Genomic DNA, 21227 nt, shown 5'->3' with positions numbered 1-21227 from the left:
AAAGAAAATTAAATGCAGTGATTGCCGAAATGATTCAGCAATCATGATTTGAAAAACACTGTTTCCATCATAATTTGTCACAATAAAGGAAGTTCTACATATGAAAAATCCACCCGTCTAACGGATAATGTTGATCTTTTGAAAATGTCTCCTATATTTGCTGTTTCAATACACGTCGCACTTTTTTGTTGTTGTGTCATTGCTTTTGTCAAATAAACCCGGGTCAATGGAAACCTGCCCACTGATATCACCCCAAATGAACAAGGTCACATATGTACACTTAGCCTACATCTCAGGTCGAATGAAGCAGCATCATTGAGATAGGAGTTTGATGACTGACTGATCTAAAATCAACCAGAGACAATTGTGAAATGCTCCAAGGTTTTATTGGTTTAATACAGCATATTCATTCCAGTATGTTATTACCAGAAGCAACATTAGCTTCTCTGTATCTTTGTGTTGATATCGATTTCAATATTTCACATGAAATAATAAATTATGAATACAGCATTTACACAAAAAAAGATATAAATAATTGCAAAAAATTATGAAAAGGAAACAAGTAAATCTGACAAACGAGAGATCACACCAATGAAGTTACATAGAAAACCTGTCTCAAACTGAATCAATTAATTTGGACGCAATGAGGGATTAACAGATGATGTAACATGCCACAGAGAGAGTTTGAGTGAGGCTGGGATAGCTAGAAAAGCAATACATGACATTTCCACAATCAGAGTTATCCAGCACAGATATATACAAGCTTATAAGATCCCACTGCCCCACATTGAATAGCAGTGACAACACACACTTTCCAAAAAGACAATCCTAAACCAACCTTTTAATTTTTTTACATTTTACCTTTATTTAACTAGGCAAGTCAGTTAAGAACAAATTATTATTCACAATCACGGCCTACCCCGGCCAAACCCTAACGACACTGGMCCAATTGTGCGCCGCCCTTTGGGACTCGCAATCACGGCCGGTTGTGATACAGCCCAGGATCGAACCAGGGTTTGTAATGATGCCTCTAGCACTGAGATGCAGTGCCTTAGKCCGCTGAGCCACTCGGGAGCCCTATCCTTCTCCTAGCCCAGATTAAAAGGTAAATGTAATAAGAGTTTAGACATGTACAGATAAAGTCAACCATGTCTTTAAGCATACAAGGGTGAAAAGATCATAGGCAATATTCAGAAAACCCTGAATGACAAATGAGATAAATCAATTCACTAGAAACAAAACAAAAATTGCAAAGTAACTGGACCCCTTATATAAACACTGTAGAGAGCAAAATAAATGGTAACTTAAAGCAGCTCCTATCGACAAGATGTAGTCGAGGGTCAGAACACAAATGAATGTTATGTTACCTTGTTCAACCTGTTATTTCTGTCTTCTTCCCTTATCTACCTGCGGACATTGCACTTCGACCCCCTCTCCCCTATGGGTTCTACTGATTCGGGAGGGGAAATGGTGTGGAGAAGGAGGTAAGGTAAAGGATCAGTATCAGGGGGTCAGCATAATGTCCACCTCTGTGACACCGCCATAGCACAGGGACTTCCTGTCCATCAGGGAGTCTCAGCCTCTTCTGGACCAACCAACAGCAGGATCTCGTGACTGAGGATGAATGTAAAGAAGTAGACACAGAGGTCAGCGAAGACGTCGCCCATCTTCTTGTAGGTGGCCATGGAGCGGTTGATGACCTCCGCAGGGATACCAGACAACAGGAGCGCGGCAGTCAGCACTGTGGTTTGCATCTTCTTCTCAACCTGGTGGATGATGGAAGGTTTTTACACGTGTATGCATGCACAATACACAGGTTATGACCATATATGCCTGACCCATTTGGTATACACTATATATACAAAAGTATGTGAACACCCCTTTCAAAATGTGTGAATTCGGCTATTTCAGCACACCCGTTGCTGACAGGTGTATAAATCGAGCACACATCAATAGAATCTCCATAGACAAACATTGGCAGTAGAATGGCCTTACTGAAGAGCTCAGTGACTTTCAACGTAGCACCGTCATAGGATGCCACCTTTCCAAGTCAGTTCATCAAATTTCTGCCCGGCTAAAGCGGCCCCGGTCAACTGTAAGTGCTGTTATTGTGAAGTGGAAACGTCTAGGAGCAACAACGGCTCAGCCGCGAAGTGGTAGGCCACACAAGCTCACAGAAAGGAACTGCCGATTGCTGAAGCTCGTAAAAATCATCTGTCCTCGGTTGCAAAACTCACTACAGAGTTCCAAACTGCCTCTGGAAGCAACGTCAGCACACTAACTGTTCGTTGGGAGCTTCATGAAACGTGTTTCCATGGCCGAGCAGCCGCATACAAGCCTAAAATCACCATGCGCAATGCCAAGTATCGGCTGAAGTGGTGTAAAGCTCGCTGCCATTGGATTCTGGAGCAGTGGAACGCATTCTCTGGAGTGATGAATCATGCTTCACCATCTGGCAATCCAACGGATGAATCTGGGTTTGGCGGATGCCAGGAGAACGCTATCTTCCCCAATGCATAGTCACAACTGTAAAGTTTGGTGGAGGAGGAATAATGGTTTGGGGCTGTTTTTCATGGTTCGGACTTGGGAAGGCCTTCTCCTGTTTCAGCATGACAATGCCCCCATGCACGAAGTGAGGTCCACTGTCAAGATCGGTGTGGAAGAACTTGAGCGGCCTGCACAGAGGTATGGGATGAATTGGAACGCCGACTGTGAGCCAGGCCTAATCGCCCAACATTAGTGCCGACCTCACTAATGCTCGTGGCTGAATGGTAGCAAGTCCTTGCAGCAATGTCCAAACTAGAGGTTGACCGATTAATAGGTATGGGCGATTAATTAGGGACGATTTCAAGTTTTCATAACAAATCGGTACTCAACATTTTTGGACGCCGATTATGGCTGATTACATTGCAATCCACAAGGAGACTGCGTGGCGGGCTGACCACCTGTTACGCGAGTGCAGCAAGGAGCCAAGGTAAGTTGCTAGCTAGCATTAAACTTATCTTATAAAAAACAATCTTAACATAATCACTAGTTAACTACACATGGTTGATGATATTAATAGTTGAACTAGCTTGTCCTGTGTTGCATATAATCAATGCAGTGCCTGTTAATTTATCGAATCACAGCCTACTTCGCCAAACGGGTGATGATTTAACAAAAGCGCATTCGTGTCAGGGTATATGCAGCAGTTTGGGCCGCCTGGCTCGTTGCGAACTGTATGAAGACCATTTCTTCCTAACAAAGACCGTAATTCATTTGCCAGAATTTTACATAATTATGACATAAAATTGAAGGGTGTGCAATGTAACAGCAATATTTAGACTTAGGGTTGCCACCCGTTCGATAAAATATGGAACTGTTCCGTATTTCACTGAAAGAATAAATGTTTTGTTTTCGAAATGATAGTTTCTGTATTTTACCATATTAATGACCTACGGCTCATATTTCTGTGTGTTTATTATATTATAATTAAGTCTATGATTTGATATTTGATAGAGCAGTCTGACTGAGCGACGGTAGGCAGCAGTAGGCTCGTAAGCATTCAAACAGCACTGTCCTGCATTTGCCAGAAGCTCTTCGCAATGCTTGAATCACAGCGCTGTTTATGACTTCATGCCTATCAACTCCCAAGATTAGGCTGGCAATCATATAGTGCCTATAAGAACATCCAATAGTCAAAGGTATATGAAATACAAATGGTATAGAGAGAAATAGTCCTATAATAACTACAACCTAAAACTTCTTAACTGGGAAATTGAAGACTCACGTTAAAAGGAACCACCAGCTTTCATATGTTCTCATGTTCTGAGCAAGGAACTTAAACGTTAGCTTTTTTACATTGTATATATTGCACTTTTACTTTCTTCTCCAACACTTTGTTTTTGCATTATTTAAACCAAATTGAACATGTTTCATTATTTATTTGAGACTAAATAGATTTTATTGATGTATTAAGTTAAAATAAAAGTGTTCATTCAGTATTGTTGTAATTGTCATCATTACAAAAATATATATATATAAAAATTGGCCGATTAAATCGGTATCTGCTTTTTTTGGTCCTCCAAAGATCGGTATCGGTGTTGAAAAATCATAATCGGTCGACCTCTAGTCCCAACATGTAGTGGAAAGCCTTCCCAGAAGAGTGGAGGCTGTTATAGCAGCAAAGGGAGACCAACTCCATATTAATGCCCATGATTTTGGAATGAGATGTTCGACGAGCAGATGTCCACATACTTTTGGTCACGTAGTGTAGCTGTGCTTCATTCACTATATATTAATGCCAAAAGGTCAAGCGGTATCTCTTACCTTTGGAAAATATTTGTACAACCCCATGTAGGCCAGTTCGAGGGTGAGGAATGGTGCGAATATGGACTGCAAAAGGGAAGAGTAGCCTAGTTAATAAACTGCTTCAACAAATCCTTACTCTCATATTACCATACGTGCGGCATAATCTAAAACAGAATAAGTCAGTGGTATTAAACAAAATCAAAGCTCTCAAGGGAAGAGACAACACTTTTCCGATCAGACTCACCAGATACTTGCAGACAAAAACCCTGACAAAGAGAGCAAGGAGGACACTGCCGACAAGCCTGAAGAGCCTGAAGGAGTCCAACTCATCTGGGTCTGAGCCGGCTGCATCCTGGGCTTGTTTCTCATTGGCCAGTTGGCCTCMGAGCTTCATGGCGTCATCAAAGCGGGACAGGTACTTCTGCAACCCTCTGCGTGGGGATCCGGAGCGGCTGGGCTCATCGGCCGCCAGCTGGGCCTCTCCGCGTGGCCTCTGACGGACGCCCGGTGTCACATCCTTGTCCACACTGCCACCCAGCACCTCGCTGGTGTCTGGCAGGGGATACCCTCTCCTCTCTGAGAGATCACTGTGGGGGTGGCTGCTGCCTACTGCCTCCGGGAAGAATGGAGATAGTGTGGGGGAGGGGTATGTTGACCACGAGTTGCTCCTGTCCAAGTCCAGATGGAACACGGGTGCCGTGACACTTCTGGACGCTCCTGTTGGGACAAGGTCGGGATTGACATGGCGTTGTCAGTGTAATGGATTAGGCTAACTAGATTTCTCTGCGATATGACCATAGAGATTCTATATATGGATATATTGAATGCAAAATCAGTAAGCTTGTTAGATAATACAGAAGAGCGCTGAATTGTCATGACTGCAGCACATTTCACACTGATGCAAAGGTTTATTTTCTAGCTCACTGCATCATGGTCCAAAGCAATAGCGGTGTGTGGGTAAAATCAACGGGGAAGCCAAGCCAGGAAAAAAGCCTTAATACAACCTGGTTTGTGATAATTGCGTTGGTTGCTCTAGAACAATAAGAAGAAAGTGGCAGAATAAATTTAACCACTCCTTCGTTTAATCATAAAACCGGAGAGCAACACTGCCCTATCAAGCAAAATTGCTTTTATTTACCTTGGTTTCACAGTAACTTTATCCAGTTACTGCTAACATGACCCCCATTTTCTCCAAAACACAATAGAGGCAGGATACTTGTCCACATGATTAAGCATGTATTTAATGTGGCAGAAATGACATTAACTAATTTTCAACCAAATGAGCAGGTACTGCCTTTTTGCTCAGTAGGGCAGAACATGTGTCTGGTGAAGTCCACAAAACATATCGCATGTAACAAACAGTTACATGACCTACAGCATGGTCAAGCAAGCTTTGAGTTTTTGTTGTCCTAGGTTAAAATGCTTGCTCGCTAGCCTAACTTCTTTTCATGGACAACAATGCGCCAGGCGAGCTAGTTAACATTAGCCTACTAAACCTAGCTACACGTTTTACTTCCATCCTCTCAGGCCAGGGGCACAATGTATGAATTTATGGTTGGATCAGAATCGCCAGAATCGCCGTTATAACCATTGGCCAGTATGGAGAACTAAGTCCAAATCTACATACATGGCTAATTTAGGAAAAATAAAATAATAGCTAACTACCCACTCGAGGACAATGACACAATATGCAACAATTCAAGTTTTTTCTGTCAATAAGGTTTGGCTTCTGATGTGATTGGTGTGAATCCAAATCGGCTTCCCTTGACAAGTGTTTTTGGTGCACCAGGAACATTCACAGTTGAGCTCATTGATAGGCTATTATTTTATACTTTTTTATCAAGGGAGGCCAAATGCTTGCTGGCTTCCCTTGCATTCCATGCTATGGGCAGGAACAATGTCATACTCTTTTTGACCAGATAGCATCAGATAGCTGGGCTACACATACAGTACCAGTCAAAAGTTTGGACACACCTTCTCATTCAACGTTTTTTCTTTATTTGTACTATTTCTACATAGTTTTGATGTCTTCACTATTATTCTACTATGAAATAACACATATGGAACCAAAAAAGTGTTAAACAAATCAAAATATTATACATTTGAGATTCTTCAAAGTAGCCACCGTTTGCCTTGATGACAGTTTTGCACACTCTTGGCATTCTCAACCATCTTCATGAGGTAGTCACCTGGAATGCATTTCAATTAACAGGTGTGCCTTGTTAAAAGTTCATTTGTGAAATTTCTTAATGCATTTGAGCCAATCAGTTGTGTTGTGACAAGGTAGGGGTGGTATACAGAAGATAGACCTCTTTGGTAAAAGACCAAGTCCATAGTTTGGCAAGAACAGCTCAGATAAGCAAAGAGAAACGACAGTCCATCATTACTTTAAGACATGAAGGTCAGTCAATACAGACAATTTCAAGAACTGTAAAAGTTTAAAAGTACAACTCATTGGCTCAAATGCAATAAATTCCACAAATTAACATTTAACAAGGCACACCTGTTAATTGAAATGCATTCCAGGTGACTACCTTATGAAACTGGTTGAGAGAATGCCAAGAGTGTGCAAAGCTATCATCAAAGCAAAGCGTGGCTACTTTGAATAATCTCAAATATAAAATATATTTTGATTTATTTAACACTTTTTTGGTTACTACATGATTCCATAGTTGATGTCTTCACTATTATTCTACAATGTAGAAAACAGTAAAAATAAAGAAAAACCCTTGAATGAGTAGGTGTGTCCAAACTTTTGACTGGTACTGTACTGAAACGAGAGGGGCGCCGTTTCGTTCGCTCGGATGCTTTCTCTGGTGAGATACATTCAGCCTCTTGTGAATTGAGAGACAAAATATCAATAATTTAGTATGTCTTTTTTCTTGGTACATTTTTGGGGGAAGCCTGGCTTCCCTTGGCATCCATGAATACACGCCACTGGTTCATAGTAGCTAGTAGATTGTAACAGGGTAATGTGAATTTTTTATCAACCTTCTCAATGAGAGAAGATTTGAAATTGTCAAGATGGCGGCGTAAACATTGTTTGATTACTTCATGGAGCAAAACATTTATTTATTTAATAACAGAATTTTATAAATTCAAACAAACCCCCTGTTACTAGACATGGACATTAGGCAAATTTCCATTGACCTAGATTTAATTCTAAATGCCTACTGCTTGCAAAATCTATAAAATAAAAAAATTGAATAATGTTTCTATACAGGACAAGGATTGTCCTGACTTTCAAGAATGCCTGTTGAATTGCTTCGCCTTGCTTTTATGGCTGGCAAGTTTCACCATCCAATTATTTCAGATCTACAGGAGTGCAAGTTTCACCATATGACAGTTGTGGCAGCTTCACCATGGCACAGACAGTGGCGATACGTTGGAACATGAGAATTATTAGAATATGGCAAATATTGGAAGACAATTGTGCCGAAGGAAATGGCTGGCGTTTTACGATCCCGTAACCAATTGTAATATTGTGTATGTTTTTCCGCAACTTATTTCGTACATAATGTTTCTGCCACCGAAAAGAGCTTCTAGATATCAGGACAGCGATTACTCATCCCGTACTGGAGGGATACTTTTTCTTCAACGAGTCGGACGGGAAGGATTTACTTCAGATGCCCGACAAGGCCCTCATCCCCGTCATTCGCAGGAGAAAGAGACGGCGGTATCGAGAACGAAGGTCCGGGTGCCTTGTAAGGATACGTCGCCAAGAGAGGGTAATCTACCTTTACCATCGGTCCCATTAGCCAACGTACAATCAATCGATAATAAAATAGACAAACTACGATCACGTATATCCTACCAACGGGACATTAAAAACTGTAATATCTTATGTTTCACCGAGTAGTGGCTGAACGACGATACGAATAACATACAGCTGGTGGGTTTTAAGCTTTTTCGGCAGGATAGAACAGCAGCCTCTGGTAAGACAAGGGGTGGCGGTCTATGTATATTTGTAAACAACAGCTGGTGTACGAAATCTAAGGAAGTCTCGAGGTTTTTCTCGCCTGATGTAGAGTATCTCATGATAAGCTGTAGACCACACTATTTATCAAGAGAGTTCTGTATTTTTTTGTAGTTGTCTATATACCACCACAAACCGATGCTGGCACTAAGACTGCACTCAATGAGCTGTATACGGCCATAAGCAAACAGGAAAACGCTTAGCCAGTGGCGGCTCTCCTAGTGGCCAGGGACTTTAATGCAGGGAAACTCAAAATCCGTTTCACCTCATTTCTACCAGCATGTTAAATGTGCAACCAGAGGGAAAAATAAAACTCTAGACCACCTTTACTCCACACACGTGAGGAGTAACCGTGTTTCACCCCCCTCTATACCAGGCGGTGTCAGAGGAAGGCCCTAAGACTCCAGCCACCCTAGTCATGGACTGTCCCCAAGCCATACGACTCTTGAACACGTTACCGGAACAGGCTACCCAGACCCCTCTTTTATGCTGCTGCTACTCTCTGTTAATTATCTATGCATAGTCACTTTAACTCTACCTACATGTACATATTACCTCAATTACCTCTACTAACCGGCGCCCCCACACTTTGACTCTGTACCGGTATAGCCCCTGTATATAGCCTCGCTATCGTTATTTTACTGCTGCTGTTTAATTATGTTACTTTTATTTTGTATTTTTTGTACTTAACAATTTTTCTTAAAACTTCTTGTAAGCATTTCACTGTAAGGTCTACACCTGTTGTATTCGGCGCAAGTGACAAATAAAATTTGATTTGATTTATTAGTCAGTTATTGCATTCTATCCATGCTGGCTCTGGCAGGCTACCAGGGACATGAAACAGAGATGGAAGGGCATACAGGCTGTCGCTAATTTATTCATGCGCAATTTGCCTATATTGGTAATGGAAACACTTCAACCACTACATTTTTATTAGACAATATATTACAAAAAATTGTAAAGGTGTGACTTCATTACGTCCAGGTGTTTTTATAGACACAAGATATTTAAATGGCAACGCACCCTAGCAGGCAAATTTCGCATCTATTTTCTAAGGAAACTTCATATTTGGTCCAACTCAATGAGTTATAAAAACATTTAAATGCACCCCCCTCCCCAATGTAAAAAAAATATTTTCACACAAGCCTCTCCTTGTATTGTAAAATAAATTAAACACCCTCCCCCCTCAGAATTAACTCAAAATAATGTTAAAATCAAATCAAATCAAATTTATTAGTCACATACACATGGTTAGCAGATGTTAATGCGAGTGTAGCGAAATGCTTGTGCTTCTAGTTCCGACAATGCAGTAATAACCAACAGTAATCTAACCTAACAATTCCACACTACTACCTTACACACACACAAGTGTAAAGGGATAAAGAATATGTACATAAAGATATATGAATGAGTGGTGGTACAGAACGGCATGGCAGATGCAGTAGATGGTATAGAGTACGGTATATACGTATGAGATGAAGTACTGTAGGGTATGTAAACAAAAGTGGCATAGTTTAAAGTGGCTAGTGGTACATGTATTGCAATAAAGATGGCAAGATGCCAGTAGATGATATAGAGTACAGTATATACATATGAGATGGTTATGTAGGGTATGTAAACATTGTATTAAGTGGCATGCTTAAAGTGGCTAGTGGTACATTTTTACATAATTTCACATCAATTCCCATTTTAAAGTGGCTGGAGTTGAGTCAGTATGTTGGCAGCGGCCGCTAAATGTTAGTGGTGGCTGTTTAACAGTCTGATGCCTTGAGATAGCTGTTTTTTCAGTCTCTCGGTCCCTGATTTTGATGCACCTGTACTGACCTCGCCTTCTGGATGATAGCGGGGTGAACAGGCAGTGGCTTGGTGGTGTGTTGTCCTTGATGATCTTTATGGCCTTCCGTGACATCGGGTGGTGTAGGTGTCCTGGAGGGGAGTAGTTTGCCCCTGGTGAATGCGTTCTGCAGACCTCACTACCCTCTGGAGAGCCTACGGTTGTGGGCGAGCAGTTGCCGTACCAGGCGGTGATACAGCCCGACAGATGCTCTCGATTGTGCATCTGTAGAAGTTTGTGAGTGCTTTTGGTGACAAGCCGAATTTCTTCAGCCTCCTGAGGTTGAAGAGGCGCTGCTGCGCCTTCTTCACAACGCTGTCTGTGTGGGGTGGACCAATTCAGTTTGTCCGTGATGTGTACACCGAGGAACTTAAAACTTTCCACCTTCTCCACTACTGACCCGTCGATGTGATGGGGGTGCTCCCTCTGCTGTCCTGAAGTCCACAATCATCTCCTTTGTGTTTGTTGACGTTGAGTATGAGGTTATTTTCCTGACACCACACTCCGAGGGCCCTCACCTCCTCCTGTAGGCCGTCTCGTCGTTGTGGTAATCAAGCCTACCACTGTAGTGTCATCCGCAAACTTGATGATTGAGTTGGAGGCGTGCATGGCCACGCAGTCGTGGGTGAACAGGGAGTACAGGAGAGGGCTCAGAACGCACCCTTGTGGGGCCCCAGTGTTGAGGATCAGCGGGGTGGAGATGTTGTTACCTACCCTCACCACCTGGGGGCGCCCGTCAGGAAGTCCAGGACCCAGTTCACAGGGCGGGGTCGAGACCCAGGGTCTCGAGCTTGATGACGAGTTTGGAGGGTACTATGGTGTTAATGCTGAGCTGTAATCGATGAACAGCATTCTCACATGGGTATTCCTCTTGTCCAGATGGTTAGGGCAGTGTGCAGTGTGGTTGCGATTGCGTCGTCTGTGGACCTATTGGGTCGGTAAGCAAATTGGAGTGGGTCTAGGGTGTCCGGTAGGGTGGAGGTGATATGGTCCCTTGATCAGTCTCTCAAAGCACTTCATGATGACGGAAGTGAGTGCTACGGGCGGTAGTCGTTTAGCGCAGTTTACCTTAGCTTTCTTGGGAACAGGAACAATGGTGCCCTCTGAAGCATGTGGGAACAACAGACTGGGATAAGGATGATTGAATATGTCCGTAAACACACCAGCCAGCTGGTCTGCGCATGCTCTGAGGACGCGGCTGGGAATGCCGTCTGGGCCTGCAGCCTTGCGAGGGTTAACACGTTTAAATGTTTTACTCACCTCGGCTGCAGTGAAGGAGAGCCCGCAGGTTTTTGGTAGGGGCCGTGTCAGTGGCACTGTATTGTCCTCAAAGCGGAGCAAAAAAGTTGTTTAGCCTGTCTGGGAGCAAGACATCCTGGTCCTCGACGGGGCTGGTTTTCTTTTGTAATCCGTGATTGACTGTAGACCCTGCCACATACCTCTTGTGTCTGAGCTGTTGAATTTCGACTCGATTTTGTCTCTGTACTGAGACCTAGCCGTGTTGATTGCCTTGCGGAGAGAATAGCTACACTGTTGTATTCGGTCATGCTTCCGGTCACCTTGCCCTGGGTAAAAGCAGTGGGTCGCGCTTCAGTTTCACGCGAATGCTGCCGTCAATCCACGGTTTCTGGTTTGGGAATGTTTTTATCGTTGCTGTGGGTACGACATCGTCAATGCACTTCCTAATGAACTCGCTCACCGAATCAGCATATTCGTCAATATTGTTGTTGACGCGATGCGGAACAATATTCCAATCCGCGTGATCGAAGCAGTCTTGAAGCGTGATTAGATTGGTCGGAGCCGTTGAACAGACCTGAGCGCGGGAGCTTGTTGTTTGAGTTTCTGTTTGTAGGCTGGAATCAACAAAATGGAGTCGTGGTCAGCTTTTCCGAAAGGGGGGCGGGGGAGGGCTATAAGCGTCGCGGAAATTAGTATAACAATGGTCTAGTGGTTTTTCCAGCCCTGGTAGCACAATCGATATGCTGATAGAATTTAGGAGGTTTGTTTTTAGATTAGCCTTGTTAAAATCCCCAGCTACGATGAATGCAGCCTCAGGTGTGTGGTTTCCAGGTTTACAAAGAGTCAGATAAAGTTCGTTCAGGGCCATCGATGGTGTCTGCTTGGGGGGAATGTATACGGCTGTGATTATGATTGACGAGAATTCCCTTGGTAGATAATGCGGTCGACATTTGATTGTGAGGGAGTCTAGATCAGGTGAACAGAACGACTTGAGTTCTGTGTGTTGTTATGATGATCACACCACTTTCTCGTTAATCATAAGCATACCCCCCGCCCCTCTTCTTACCGGAAAGATGTTTGTTTTCTGTCGGCGCGATGCATGAAGAAACCAGCTGGCTGCACCGACTCCGTTAGCGTCCCTTGAGTTAGCCATGTTTCCGTGAAGCAGAGCACGTTGCAATCCCTGATGTCTCTCTGGAATGCTACCCGTGCTCGGATTTCATCAACCTTATTGTCAAGAGACTGGACATTGGCGTAGATGATGCTAGGGAGGCGAGCGCGATGTGCCCGTCTCCGAAGCCTGACCACGAGACCGCCACGTTTTCCCCTTTTTCGGCGTCGCACAGGGTCGCCGGCTGGGATCAGATCCGTTGTATTGGGTGGAAGGCAAAACACTGGATCCGTTTCGGGAAAGTCATATTCCTGGTAGGAACGATGATGAGTTGACGTTAATCGTATATTCAGTAGTTCCTCCCGACTGTATGTAATGAAACCTAAGACTACCCGGGGTACCGATGTAAGAAATAACACGTAAAAAAACAAAATACTGCATATTTTCCAAGGAACACGAAGCGAGGCGGCCATCTCTTTTCGGCGCCGCAACCCTGTAGGGTTAATGACCACAAATAACAATACCTGCTGTAGTGACCCTGTGTTTATAAACATGAATATCAACTTTGCCACTCCAGCATGCTTTTGGGACACAGTCGAAGCCACGCAGGGCTACAGGCAAGAAGGTTGAGGTTTCGCCCACCAACAAGCTCACTCCCCTGTTGCATTACACTACAATCAGAGCTGGCTGCAGACAATGATCAGCTTGGAGGAAATCAGATCTCGACAAACAGAAACCACATCCCTCCTTACCTTGTAGGCTTGCCCAGTATCGAAGGCTTTGTTTGACAATCTCCGAATGTCATTAAACATTTTGGTGTTTTGTCTCTTTCCATTCATCAATTGGCCACTGCACAGTTTGGATTGATTGATTATATTTGTCAGTTAAAAAAAATACATATATTCACAAAGATGTTTTCAAGTGACCGGGATTGCACGATAAATATCGGGGGACTAATTTGTGGTCCCCATTTTTTACGTAAATATATATACAATTACATAGATACAGACACATTACAGACATAGAGACGTAAAAATGCCCAACCTACAGATGAGTATGAGGGGGGAGTTTAAGTACAATTCTTACAAGCTTGTTTGGCTGGTAGCTTATTCTTTAAATGTTTGGGGCTGCTGGTGAACCATGATGTGCAGGCATAATCAAAGTGACACTAGCCTATAGGCTTAGGTGTCCACTGTATGATATTAATAGTTTAATACATATACGGCCTATATAAAGGAAGAGAAGCTTAGGCCTAACATCAGAGATATAGAGATATGCTGGTGGCATGCTACGACACTCACATTAAATTTCGATCTGTCCCTTAGATTTCTGGCTTTCGAGGGAGTTTTTCTAAGCCACTGTGCTTCTGCATTGCTTGCTCTTTTGGGTTTTAGGATGCGTTTCTGTATAAGCACTTTGTGACAACTACCAATGTAAAAAGGGCTTTATAAATAAACGTGATTGATTGATCTAAAAACGCCTATCAGCCAGCTGGCTGAGTAATGGTCTGACTGTCCATTGAAGCGAGCTGCAAGCTAATATAAGCTATCAAGCTAAACAATTTGCTTGTCTCATCAGCCAGCAAACCCTTGACCACCACTTAGGTTTTCCTTACCGTTGTTTTCAGCTTCAGCTTTGGTGAAACCCACAATTCTGTTCATTCTGTCTTCGGAATTCATGAGCAATTTTCGTCTCCGAATTTCTGCTCTTCTTTGCGCAGAAGAAAGACAGGTTTTCTCTTCTGGTGTATTTAGACTAGTGTCATCTGGACACTGCATGGTTTCAGAAATATTACGATTATTTCATATACAAGACACAATATTCTGATCGTGTAGACAAATTCTTAGATTGTTGCACTTTACTGCAGCTGGATACAACAGAATGGGGCCTGCCTGTATTGTCTGTGTAGTGCGCACGTTGATGATCTCATCATCTACGTAAAGCTAAAAGGTTCAAATCGTCTTACACGGAACACGTCTTAACATTTGTAATGATCCTTTTTCACTTGCTTTTTTCAAGTGTCAAAAGTAATTTTAACACGTGTTCTATTACACCTGTCCAGTGCGCATTTACAGGTCATTAGAACGTTTTTTATAGTCATTTTTACATATATTCAATACACCTGTCCAGTCTGTATTTACAGGTGATTAGAACGCTCGTTATGGTCATTTTTATATATATTTTATATATATTCATTACACCTGTCCAGTGTGTATTTACAGGTGATTAGAACGCTCGTAATGGTCATTTTATATATTATTTATATATATTCATTTTACCTGTCCAGTGTGTATTTACAGATGATTAGAACGCTCGTTATAGTCGTTTTACATATATTCATTACACCTGTCCAGTGAGTATTTACAGGTGATTAAACGCTCTTATGGTCATTTTTAACATGTATTCATTACACCTGTCCAGGTGTATTTACAGTGATTAGAACCTCGTTATGGTCATTTTTACATATATTCATTACACCTGTCCAGTGAGTATTTACAGGTGATTAGAATGCTCGTTATGGTCATTTTTACGTGTTCATTACACCTGTCCTGACACCTGGAGACGGGGGCTTAAACCCCCCCCCAAGCGCTGGCCAAGGCCACCAGGGGACCCCACTACATCCAGCCAGCTCCCTGTGCCATGGAGATGAGGGGAAAGGGTTAAGTTAGACCAGCTCCCTGCCCAGGGAATGGGGGGTGAGGGCCGGAGAGTACTGGGGCCGACCCCCAGAGAGGGTGCCTGATCTCCGCCCGCTGCCAAGGCCACAAGGGGGCGCCACTCCATCCAGCCAGCTCCCTGCCCCAAGGAGATGGGGGGAGCGGGGCCAGTGATGGGGCCAATCCCCGGAAGTGTCATAACTCCCGCCCACGGCCACCAGGGAGCGCTACTACATCCAGCCGGCTCCCTGTCCCAGCTATAGAGAAATAGTAATGGCATCTTTTTGTAGGGACTAACTCCGCCATGGTTCGTTCGACAGCCTGGTGTAATGAATGGCGTTTTTGTAGTTTTTTTTTATTATGGCCAAAAACTACTTATTTGGTAAATACAGGCTTAGGAAATGTTATACATTTTGTTCTATGAGATCATCTTCATTAGTTAACGTCACATTTTGTGATTTTTTTAAAGCATTTATGTATTGAAAAAAAGCACATAAAGGCTCCATAATTCATAAAGGTCATGTTAAATGACTGATCTTATCTCATGGAAGAAAACATTAAATATCTCCTAAGGCCATCTTAAAACCTCTTCTCAAGGCTTTTTTTCAGCGTTTTTTGTCATACGTCATATTTCCACCGTTATTACATTTAAATTTTAGTAACTTATCAGATGCTTTGGTAATATTTTGCTAAATACATATAACTCACATCTCTGGGCCATCTTTTAGCATTTTCCTCATAGTGACACACATTTTTTGCCTTTGTTGGTCTAATTACACCAATATCAATACCTTTATGGCATTGAAAAATCTATTCAGTTCCTCCAAATTAAAATAAGTCATGGCCAACTTGAAAATAGGCTGCTGTGACTGATTGTACACTAAATCTATAATGACTCTATTAAACTTTTCCAATGGGTATCCTTGTTCTGTGGGAAATGTGGTGTAGTTATCATCTAGGGTACCATGTGATAATAAAGCACATCCCAAAACTGCCTGTTTTGTCTCTATTGACCCATAAAATGCATACAGCTATGACACCCCCCCATGTCATTAACATTTAAATTATTTCATACCTTATTTTATGTTGTATTATCAAGTTAACATATCAATTGCCTTATTTTGGTACTGGTACTCCTTGTATACGACTCATTATTGATTTTATTGTGTTACTTTTAGTTTTTTATTTCGCAAATATTTGTATTTGTTTTTAACTCTGCCTTGGTGGGAAATGAGCTCGTAAGTAAGCATTTCACAGTAAAGTCTACACTTGTCATACTCTGCGCATGTGACCAATAATCTTTTATTCTGCAACGATTGTTCCCTGATAATACAAAATTACATTTCAGACCCTCTATCCTCTTGACCCAAACAACCAATGCCAGTGATAACCACATGTAGATATGTCACATGCACAGGGTCTCAGGTATAGTTGCAGGGTACTGTGAAATACTTCAGCTCTGAGCTTCAACAGTGCATCTGAGTGAAACAATAAAACATTTAATAATAATAATTTAGCTACCTCCCATAAGTGGTTATCATACCAGAATAAGACCCTCATAATGATTTTCACAAAGGTCCATGTATAAAACTTTGCCACCCCAAAGTGGACAAATAAGTCAAACTAATTTGAGATGCTTACAGTGACTCAAATTAAGAAGAAAATGTTGAACCATGTTTGTCCTTGTCCTGCATTGTGTAGTCCATATTTTGCTTTAAGTGTGCTTTATATGCATTTTCTGCTGTCAATTCAGAATCCATTCCGTTTCTGTATAACGTGAGCAATACAATCAAAGTCTATTGCTATTGATATCAAAAAAAGTGTCCTAGTGGTTAGCTGACTAATTTAATGACTGACTGACTAATAGACTCCCGGTGATGACAACAATACAATTCTAGAGCTCCATTCCAAGAGTATAGTTGATCGTTTTTCACTTTAATTAGCTATCCATCATGTCTCCTTGTCTGAAGATTCAAGCTGTATGTGTGAAAACACATTTTAATGACACTTTCCATCCACCAGATGGGGCTGTTTGTGAGAAAAGTACCTACTTTTCCAAAACCCCATCTGTTAGATAAATAAAGGAAAGCAATAGTCACTCCTTTCCAAACCACAAATGCTGGATTAAAATATGAATTCTAAAAAGGAATTTATAAACTGTTAAGGAGGCAACGAAAGAAGGACCAGGGTGCGCAACATTTGAGAGAAATAAGCTTTTTGTGCGTATGGAAAATGTCTGGGATCTTTTATTTCAGCTCATGAAACATGAGAGCAACACTTTACATGTTGTGTTTATATTTTTGTTCAGTGTATATATATCCATGTGAAAACGTGCTACAAACTGAGACGTCATCGCTCAAATTGATAATCCAATGTTTTGCGAATAGCTGGCTAGCAAATATCTACTATTATCTTAAGGCTACATCTCTGCACCATTTATTTTGTCATTGATAGGCTCTACATTTACCTGCTTATTCCCTGACATTGTCCAAGTTCTGATTTCTCATTAATTCTCCCTTCCTCCTCTGATGTATTCCATATTTCCCACTTCCTCACCAGACGGTAGCAACAAATTATTCATCAACAACTTTTAAAAAATGGTAGTAGACATTTACAGATCATAGTCTAGCCCAAAAATAATGAGACTGTTTCAGCATGTAAAAAGTAACAGTACAAAACATACATCATTTTAGAAAACATTGAAAAAGTCAACATAAAATAACAAGTGTTGTGACTGAATTGATATTTAATAAACGTTTCAAAACAATACATTATACTATAGACCTGCAAAATTACTAACGTCCAGCATAAAAAACATTAGAAACAGAATTTACTGAAATAGTTCTGTATTTATTTCAAAAGATGTAACAATTGTTCATGAAGAAAACATTGTATGACTTGGTGAAGATGTGGGAGAAAGAAGCAGTCTGTTTTCCTCCCCCTCCTTCATCCGTGGTGCTCGTTCAACATAGCATTTGGAGATTCCTGTGAACATCAACAGTCATAAACATGTCATTCTGAACAGCACCATCTTCCTAACAAGAATTTAGACCAGTTGACAATTCAACAAAATTCAGTCTTGTCCATGTTGATGATCGGTACAACATGAGACAGATCGCAAGATAGCAAGCTGTGACTTGTTGCACCACATAGACTTACAGATCTAGTTTTTTCAGGCATCAAGATAAAAACAGCATACAAAAAATGTGGTTCAATTATTTCCAACTCACTACAAGTATGGTACTACGCTGAGAAACATATAGGCAACACTAAGAAGTTCTGTGATTCTTCTCCTATATGGCATAACTAAAACCTGCACAATCTATTTTACAATAGTTCTATTTTGTTTGTTTTTAGTCCTGGTCTTTCTCTATTTCTGATGTCCATAGTTTGATTTCTATTTGTAACTGTGCTATTCTATTTGTAACTGTAAGATTTCTGAACCTATATACATTTATACAGACCCCGTATGTCTTACATTTGTTATCTTGTTGTTATTAGTCTCACCCTTTAGCTCCATTCAACCCCTTCCATCTATCTCTTAACACCATCCATTTTGGATTTCTATTTGCCATATATTTTTCAACTGTGCTGTGATGCTCCACAAAAGTACTGAACCTTTCAATTCGCATAGCTTCTACAGATTGTAAATTAAAGATAAACATTTTTGCTAAAATAATTATTATATTATTGATCGTGTTACTATGACGATTCAAATACCCAGTATTGCTATCTGCAGCATTAGTTCTTGGTAAATGTTGCAATTCTTCAGCAATTCGTGGACCTGTGTGTCACGTTCCTGACCTGTTTTCTGTTAGTTTTTGTATGTGTTAGCTGGTCAGGATGTGAGTTTGGGTGGGCAGTCTATGTTTTCTGTTTCTATGTTGGTTTGGGTACCTAATATGGTTCTCAATTAGAGGCAGGTGGTTTTCATCTCCTCTGATTGAGAATCATATTAAGGTAGGTGGGGTCACATTGTTTGTCGTGGGTGGTTGTCTTCCGTGTCTGTGTCTGCGCACCACACGGGACTGTAGCGTTTGTTCGTTCGTTTGATGTAGTCTGTTCCTGTTCGTGAGTTCTTCGTGTAGTTATGTAAGTTCCATGTTCAGGTCTGTCTACGTCGTTTTGTTATTTTGTAATTTTCCAAGTGTTTTTTCGTCTTCGTCTTCGTCTTCGTCAATATGTCATCACACCTCGCTGCATTTTGGTCGAATTCTTGCTCCTCCTCTTCGGATGAAGAGGAGGAGGAGAACCGTTACAGAACCACCCACCAATCCAGAACCAAGCAGTGTGAGTTCGAGCAGTGGACATGGGAGGACGTGTTAAATGGAAAAGGTTGCTACACATGGGAGGAGATCCGAGCTGGAAGAGATCGCCTTCCATGGGAACAGCTGGAGGCGATTAGGAGAGCGGAGGCAAAGGGAGAGAGAGACCGGATTTATGAAGGTGGAAGCCCGTGAAGAAACCCCAACAAATTCTTGGGGGGAGGCTAAGAGGTAGTGGGCCAAGGGCAGGTAGGAGACCTGCGCCCATTTCTCAGGCTAACCGTGGAGAGCGGGAGTACGGGCAGACACCGTGTTACGCAGTAGAGCGCACGGTGTCTCCTGTACGTGTGCATAGTCCGGTGCGGGTTATTCCACCTCCCCGCACTGGTAGGGCTAGATTGAGCATTGAGCCAAGTGCCATGAAGCCGGCTCTACATATCTGGCCACCAGTGCGTCTCCTTGGGCCGGCTTATATGGCACCAGCCTTACGCATGGTGTCCCCGGTTTGCCTACATAGCCCGGTGCGGGTTATTCCACCTCCCCGCACTGGGCGGGCGACGGGGAGCATTCAACCAGGTAAGGTTGGGCAGGCTCAATGCTCAAGGGAGCCAGTACGCCTGCACGGTCCGGTATTTNGACCCTCTATCCTCTTGACCCAAACAACCAATGCCAGTGATAACCACATGTAGATATGTCACATGCACAGGGTCTCAGGTATAGTTGCAGGGTACTGTGAAATACTTCAGCTCTGAGCTTCAACAGTGCATCTGAGTGAAACAATAAAACATTTAATAATAATAATTTAGCTACCTCCCATAAGTGGTTATCATACCAGAATAAGACCCTCATAATGATTTTCACAAAGGTCCATGTATAAAACTTTGCCACCCCAAAGTGGACAAATAAGTCAAACTAATTTGAGATGCTTACAGTGACTCAAATTAAGAAGAAAATGTTGAACCATGTTTGTCCTTGTCCTGCATTGTGTAGTCCATATTTTGCTTTAAGTGTGCTTTATATGCATTTTCTGCTGTCAATTCAGAATCCATTCCGTTTCTGTATAACGTGAGCAATACAATCAAAGTCTATTGCTATTGATATCAAAAAAAGTGTCCTAGTGGTTAGCTGACTAATTTAATGACTGACTGACTAATAGACTCCCGGTGATGACAACAATACAATTCTAGAGCTCCATTCCAAGAGTATAGTTGATCGTTTTTCACTTTAATTAGCTATCCATCATGTCTCCTTGTCTGAAGATTCAAGCTGTATGTGTGAAAACACATTTTAATGACACTTTCCATCCACCAGATGGGGCTGTTTGTGAGAAAAGTACCTACTTTTCCAAAACCCCATCTGTTAGATAAATAAAGGAAAGCAATAGTCACTCCTTTCCAAACCACAAATGCTGGATTAAAATATGAATTCTAAAAAGGAATTTATAAACTGTTAAGGAGGCAACGAAAGAAGGACCAGGGTGCGCAACATTTGAGAGAAATAAGCTTTTTGTGCGTATGGAAAATGTCTGGGATCTTTTATTTCAGCTCATGAAACATGAGAGCAACACTTTACATGTTGTGTTTATATTTTTGTTCAGTGTATATATATCCATGTGAAAACGTGCTACAAACTGAGACGTCATCGCTCAAATTGATAATCCAATGTTTTGCGAATAGCTGGCTAGCAAATATCTACTATTATCTTAAGGCTACATCTCTGCACCATTTATTTTGTCATTGATAGGCTCTACATTTACCTGCTTATTCCCTGACATTGTCCAAGTTCTGATTTCTCATTAATTCTCCCTTCCTCCTCTGATGTATTCCATATTTCCCACTTCCTCACCAGACGGTAG

At 41.8% G+C, this 21227-nt stretch overlaps 1 protein-coding gene across 1 annotated transcript; it reads right to left on the bottom strand.

Moving 5' to 3' along the window:
- Window positions 1-871: 871 nt before the first annotated feature.
- On the bottom strand, window positions 872-14372 carry LOC111962026 (guided entry of tail-anchored proteins factor CAMLG). The gene is made up of 4 exons (XM_023984775.3): window positions 14066-14372; window positions 4535-5007; window positions 4309-4374; window positions 872-1766 (listed from the first exon to the last, which is right to left on the bottom strand). Exons 1-4 carry the CDS (start codon window positions 14226-14228, stop codon window positions 1566-1568), a joined length of 903 nt encoding a protein of 300 aa, XP_023840543.1. The 5' UTR covers window positions 14229-14372; the 3' UTR covers window positions 872-1565.
- Between the last annotated feature and the right edge of the window lie 6855 nt (window positions 14373-21227).

The sequence above is a fragment of the Salvelinus sp. IW2-2015 genome, linkage group LG4q.1:29, assembly GCF_002910315.2.
Source record: "Salvelinus sp. IW2-2015 linkage group LG4q.1:29, ASM291031v2, whole genome shotgun sequence".
NCBI lineage: Eukaryota > Metazoa > Chordata > Actinopteri > Salmoniformes > Salmonidae > Salvelinus > Salvelinus sp. IW2-2015.
The sequence above is the reverse complement of the archived record's forward strand: the minus strand, read 5'-3'. Positions and strand labels throughout refer to the sequence as shown.